Source organism: Diabrotica undecimpunctata, unplaced genomic scaffold (genome assembly GCF_040954645.1).
Source record: "Diabrotica undecimpunctata isolate CICGRU unplaced genomic scaffold, icDiaUnde3 ctg00001805.1, whole genome shotgun sequence".
Classification (NCBI taxonomy): domain Eukaryota; kingdom Metazoa; phylum Arthropoda; class Insecta; order Coleoptera; family Chrysomelidae; genus Diabrotica; species Diabrotica undecimpunctata.
Genome location: NW_027312772.1, coordinates 15130 through 22491, shown reverse-complemented (window position 1 = coordinate 22491; position 7362 = coordinate 15130). Strand labels below are relative to the sequence as shown.

Genomic DNA, 7362 nt, shown 5'->3' with positions numbered 1-7362 from the left:
ACCGGGCTTAGACAAGGAGATCCTCTCGCCTTCCTGTTATTTAATTTTGCTTGGAACATGCGGTAAGGAAAGCTCAAACACAACTAACAAACGGATTTGCCGCCCAAGGATCAAAAATACTATTGGCGTTTGCGGATGACATTGACACAAGTGCACAATCCACCAGAGATGCAAAATAAGTTTTCACTCTATTCGAAAAAGGAGCCAAGGAAGTGGGTCTGAAGGTTAACGAGTACAAGACCAAGTACATGGTGGTTACGAAGAATCCAAGACCAAGGGTTAGACAAAACGTAACAATCAATGAATAAAACTTTGAAGTCGTCAAAGAATTCAAGTATCTGGAAGCGATCATAACATCTACAAATAAATATGAAAAGGACGTGGCAGCCAGGATCATTGCAGGAAACAGGGTATATTACTTATTAATAACCGTACTTAAATGAAAAATACTCTCAATACCAGCAAAAATAAGAGTGTACAAGACACTAATTCGTCCCACAATAAAGTATGGAAGCGAGACATATACTCTGAACCAGCGGGAAACGACAAAATTACTGGTACTGGAAAGAAAGATACTGCGGACTATCTATGGGCCTTGCAGAGAAGAGACAAGAGGAGAATGGAGAAGAAGACACAATGATAAACTCCAGACAGTATATGGAGATGAAAACATAGTACGGTACATTAAAGCAAGCCGAATAAGATAGGCGGGTCATGTACAAGAAAAAGATGGAAGGACGCAGTATCCAGTGATCTACGCAAAATGGGAATACAGCAATGGGAAATAGCTGCTCAGGACCGACAATAATGGAGGGAAATATTAAACCTGGCCACGACTCACATAGAGTTGTAGAGTCAAATGATGATGATATTATTAAAAAATACCTCATCAGGCTACATTACAGAACGTTTTTGAAATAACTATTTCTTTTGCACCATACTACAAACTCCCCAGTAATCCATTAACACTCCGACTGCATGGTTTACCTAAGACGCATAAAGAGAGCATTCCTATTCGTCCAGTTGTTAGTTTCATAAACACTCTAGTTTCCATTTTATCAAAATGTATACTGAATCTCATTAACAACATGACGAACTTTACCACTCGTTTTACTATGCTTTCATTTGATGTCAGCAATTTATTCACTTCTATCCCAAAACAAGAAACAATTAATCTGGTTCACTCTCTTCTCAATAGCTAATTCCTCACCTTGTCTATAACTCCGTTGTCCAACTACTACAAACTTGCTTAGATCAAGATTTCTTTGTTTCCAACAACAAATATTACATACAATCTGATGGTTTAGCTCTGCGTAGCTGTCTTTTTCCTCTATTAACTAATGTATTTATGGATCATTTAGAATTCACAAAAAGTCCTAAAATACTCCACTTTTTTCGCTACGTTGACGACTGTCTATTCTTAATTTCAGGTAACTCCAACTCAGCTGAACTGTTAAATTCTAAAATTAACCAAATCTGTCCAAACATCAAGTTTACCATTGAACTAGAATCATCCCAATCAATTTACTTTCTTGATCTTACAACTACCAGGTTAAATGACCATTTCAACTTCAGTATATACCGGAAACCTACATAGACTGATCATGTAATACCTTTCTCTTCAAATCACCTCATGTCACATAAATATGCAGCTTTCCACAGCTACATGCATCACCTTAAAACCATTCCACTATTTCAGTCGAACTATAATAAAGAATTTAATAGCTTTCGACAAGTAGCAGTCAATAACGGATACGATTACAACATCATCAATAAACTCATCCATTGAAGACATCTTATAAGAGACTGCGTTCCCTAGAGACCTTACCCCTAAACCTTATTATGTTTAACTACCACATCATCATAAGAGTCTATCTGGAGATATTCTAATCCTCACTAAACACTCAGTTAACAACATCTGCATCTCTTTTAAAGTAAACAATAATTTTGGTCAGTGTCTATCTATTTCTAAGGACTCCATCAGTTATATGAATCGTAGTGGTGTTTTTAAACTAAAATGTTCAGATTGTGATGCCACCTATATAGGAAAAACCTGTAGATCATTGTCTTTACGCTCTTTAGAGCACACAGAAAGAGAAAACACTTTCTATTAACATTTGAAAGAATATAATCACACTCTCAATATCCCAGACCACGTTTCTCTAATTGACAATATTCCCCAAGAAAACTTTCTAAAAGTTGACCTATTTGAAAACTTGAAAATTATTAAAGAAAAGCAGAGAGTCCAAACTGTGTTAATCGCTATGTCTCGTTTTATCGAGATTTTATCTCTCTCCATCGCCAACTATTCTCATGATCCAGATCCTCTGCATCTTCACTTACATACTTCTTTCCCTAATCATTCTTCTTTTTCCATTTATTCATCTTTCTCAGTCCCCATCAAGCCAATCTTTCTTAATGTATTTTAATTCATCTTTCAATTCCGACTCTTTTTAAGTATTTTTAAACTTCACCTCTGATCCTTATGCCCAATGTTCTTTACCCATTAATACTCCATAAGCAGATTTGGATCAGATAATTCTATTCCCCCCTTAAAAAATACGACACTACTTTAGTAAACAAACTGTGCTGTTTTCCAAATCACATTTAACTAACAATCGTTGTAACAACTAACCTAATAACGTAAAAACAACTTTTTTACCGTGAAAGTCTGTACAGGATATTGCACGCTTTGAAAAATTGGCCACTAAAAACAAGAAAAACCCATTGGAGATTGTACACTTTGATTTTAAATATTGGATAGGACATTGTACGGTTTGAAAATTTAATGTCATTGGAGATTGTACGTTTTGAATTACAGTCTAATTTTCTGCCTTCAAAATTCATTGGATAATGACTATTTTGAAAAGAGATTTTCTATTGTTTCGATTCAGGGCTAGAAATTCGACGTAATGCGACATCTAACTCAATTTATGTGAAATATGGAGTGTGGGCAACAGTGTGTGTGATTGGAAACACGTCAAAATTATTTCGCTCAAAACATTTTTGCATAAAGTTGCAAAAGCTGAAAATATAGCATTAAAATCAGAAAATAAAGTACACAAAAAAAGAATAGAAGATTTAGAAAGGGAAGTAAGAAAGAAAAATATTATAGTATATGGTATAACAGAGAAAGTAGGTGAACAAGAAAATGATATGATAAATGGTATAAAAAATATGACAATTAAAATTCAAGTTGCACTAAATGAACACACAGACATAATAGATATAAAACGAGTCGGTAGCCAAAGAGATCCCCTACGACAGGTACCGAGACCTATACTACTGGAACTTAAAAGCGGTTCCAAAGGAACAGAAATAATGAACCAATCGAAAAGACTAAAAGGAACTGATATTTATCTAAGTGAAGACTATTCCAAGGAAATACAAGACCAGAGAAAAATACTGAAACGACACTTAAAAGAAGCAAGAGAAAGGGGTCAGAAGACATCGCTAAACTATAATAAGCTAAAAATAGATGACAAAACATATACTGTGGAAAGTTTAGGATACAAGAAGACATAAAGCGAAACGATGAATACTAAAACACCTCAAGGAAAACCCAGAAGAACATATACTGAAAGATCACCAGGAGATGAAGAAAATAAATCAGAAAATATGGCAAAATAACCAAGACTGCAAACAATACTGGCACAAAGCCAAAAAATTGGGATCGTATGTAAAAGTAGCACACAGTAAAGAACAAACGACCAGTATCACTAAAACATCCCGGCAAACGAATATGGAAAACGCGTCTATGAAATGTAAAGAGGCTTTAAAGAAAAAGGATGAAAACCAGATGACGAAACTAGCAAGGAAAAAGAACAACGAATCAAATGTAAGAAAAAGAGATAGAAACAAAATCAAGAAGAAAAATAGGGTAAAAGTAGGAACCTGGAACGTTCAAACATTATTGAGACCAGGAAAAATGGAAAGGGAGCAAAAGAAATGCAAAGATACAGAATATACATACTAGCACTACAATAAGTACGATGGAAAGGAGAAGGAAATATCAAAAAGAAAAACTACACAGTATACTACTCGGGAGAAAACAGGCAAGGGAAAAACGGCACAGCATTCATGGTTAACAATAAGATTAGGGATAAAGTTGTAGAATTTAACGCGATAAATGGACGAATGTCATATATAAAAATAGAAAACAAACAAACCAATATGACAATCATAAACAAATATGCACCCACAGAAAATGCACCAGAAAATGATAAAATTGAATTATATGAACAACTGGAAGAATTATATAAAAGGTTACCCAGAAATGATATAGTACTAATGGTTGGTGACTTCAATACAAAAGTAGCAAAGAAAACCAGTATAAAGAAGTAGCAGGGAAAGAAACCATTCATGACGAGACAAACGATAACGGAAGAAAACTATGGTAGCAATAACAAACAGTTACATTATAAGCACAAACTTCATGCACAGAAAAGAGCATAAAGTAACATGGTTGATACCTGGCACAACAGATGGCAATCAGATAGATCACATACTAATATCCAAAAAATGCAAAGCAATAATGCACGATGTCAGATCATATAGACGAGTAAACGCGGACACAGCCCATTTTCTAGTAATAAGAGAAATCAAAATGAAGATAATTAAAGCAGAGAGAACAAGACAAAACAAAAGACGATGGAATCTGGAGAAGTTAAAAGTACAGGAACTAAGAGAACAATATGAGATAACCCTACAGAAAAATCTAACAGAAGCAAATAACACAGTGGAAATATGGAAGAATATAAAAGAATCCATTTTGAATTCAGCTGAAGAGGTCCTAGGACAGGAGGAAATAAAAAGAAGGAAAGAGTGGTTTGATGCAGAATGCGAACTCTGAGATAGCGCGTTAAACCAAGCAAGAGATAAATGGATATCAACTAAAGAAGAACATTATCGAAACGAATATAAAGAAAAAAAGAAAGCAGCGGATAATTGTTGTAAGAACAAAAGAAAACTGTGGATGGAAGAGCTGTTTCGGACCTAGAAAAGAATAGTAAAGACAGCGCCAAACTATTTGAATACCTAAAAGCTCAACAAAGAAAAGGCAGACCAGTAGTTAAAATTGACAATAGATCATGCGAAACAAACTTCACAGAACTATATATATGCAAAGAAAGCCCGGGAGAGGAAGTATGCGCAATGGAAGACATTAGAGATAATTAAATAGGGATAATGGAATATTTAGACATCATTTAAAAAATGAAACAGAAAAGAACACCCGGCACAAATAAAATTCCCAATGAGCTGATTAAAAACGGAGGGGAAAAGTTATTAATAAGCATCTATAACCTAATAGTTAAAATATGGGAAGCATAGGAAGTGCCCGAGGATTGGAAAGAAGGCAGAATTATATCAATATTTAAGAAAGTAGAAGTAGCAAACAAAATAGAGAAGTAAACAAGATATACCAACAAAATTAACCAGATTAACAAAAATAACCATGGATGGAGCTCGAGCTAAAGTAACAACAGAAGAAGGTAGCACAAAATCAATTGCAATAGAAACAGAAGTGCGGCAAGGCGATTCCCTGTCAACCACATTATTCAACATAGCAGTAGAAGGAACAGTCAAGGCCAGAAAAATTAAAGGAACTATAGCCCACTTCTCAACACAAATAGTTGCATATGCAGATGATTTAATTCTTACGGAAAGAGACAAGGAAAGATTAAAAGAAGCAGTAACAATCCTGGCAAAGGAAGCACGGAAAAGAGGTCTAGAAATTAACGAAAGAAAAACAAAATATCTACTCTGCTCTAGAAGAGAAGATAACAGAACGAGAGAAATCAAAATAGAAAACTACACTTTTAAAAGAGTCCAACAATTTAAATATTTGGGAGTAATAGTGAATGCCCAAAACAAGAGAAGTGAAGAAGTAACGGAACGAATACTAGCAGGTAACAAAACATACTGGAGATATCATAAGCTTATGAAGGACAAGAACTTATCCAGAAATACAAAACTGAAAATATACAGAGTTGCACTCAGATCAGTAGTTACGTATGCCGCTGAGACAATGTGCCTCACGGAAAAAGATGAAGAAAAATTGAGAATTTTCGAAAGGAAAATCCTCAGACGGATTATGGGCCCGATAAGAATGGACAACGGAGAAATGAGAAGAAGACTGAACCATGAACTAAGAGACATAATGAAGGGAGAAGATATAGTTAGATTTATTAAAGCACAGATGCTGAGATGGCTGGGACTATGCACATATCGAAATGAGTGGAAAAAAATTGTAAAGAAAGCCAAGTTATACAACAAACCTTGACAACATAAAAGTGGAATGCGGGGTGATTCACCGCAATAAGCGAATCAGAGAGCTCTAAGTAAGAGCGGCAAACAATCAACCCGGAATGAAAAGCCTGATGATGATGATGATGGAGATTGTACACTTTGAAAATATACCCCTCAATTTGAAAATTTTAATATTTTAATACTTTTTGAAATTGAGAGACACACATTCCTATTCAGCGAAAAATTTTACATACGATAAAATATTTTTTAACTATCCACCCTTACATGCACACAGAAATGTACCTAGGACTATACCATAAAAATGTAACACAGTGTTTAGTTTATAATCCTTTAATAATAATTGAATAAAATTTCGAAACAAAACTTTTATTGTTAAAATTTTACATTTAACACACAAATATATTTTTTGTATAAGTCATGTAGCTTTAAATATTTAGTAAAATTTGTCATTCAGTTACTGTTTTTTAATATTTTATAAATAAAAAGAGACAAAACATAATTGTGATGTAAAATCGAATTTACACTGATCAGTTTATTATATGATATTAAAATTTAAACATGTAATGAAAAATGGTACACGATTTATATATTAACGTTAATTGTCGCTTAAAATGAGTATTAAATTGATTAATATTAATATGGGTACTCGAAAACAGACTCCTATTAATTACCTATGTTTAAAAATTAATATTAGTTTTATAATCTTGATTTACACTCTCAAACAAGGTGACATTTACTTTCCTATGTAGATACCACAAAACTTTTTAGCCGCGTGTTCTTTAAAGGAAAAAACCTTCTACATAACTTCTTCATGTATTTTTTTTTCCGAAAAATATGTGTCTCGACAGCTAATGGTCATTGACACAGGTACAATTTACATTCATGTTTACATGGTTATTACTTTACATTGGGTACAAATTAGTTACAATACATTTTTTATATTACATTTTGTTTTATATTAAGGTGTATAACTTTGTGTTTTTTAAAAAGTTCAATACATTTTCATAGTTGCTGCTGTTTGAGATAAGTATGTCTTTTAGGTCGTTACCAAGATTGTATTTTCTTCTGGCCGCTAGGTAGTGTTGACACTCA

The 7362-nt window shown here is 33.8% G+C and overlaps 1 protein-coding gene across 1 annotated transcript; it reads left to right on the top strand.

The window, feature by feature from the left end:
• The first annotated feature begins 5455 nt into the window (after positions 1-5455).
• LOC140431734 (uncharacterized) lies at positions 5456-6283 on the top strand. The gene has a single exon (XM_072519616.1). It carries the CDS (start codon positions 5456-5458, stop codon positions 6281-6283), a length of 828 nt encoding a protein of 275 aa, XP_072375717.1.
• Positions 6284-7362: the final 1079 nt, after the last annotated feature.

Coding starts and splice junctions, on each gene's coding strand:
- LOC140431734 (XM_072519616.1), top strand. CDS start 5,456: ATGGATGGAGCTCGAGCTAAAGTAACAACAGAAGAAGGTAGCACAAAA.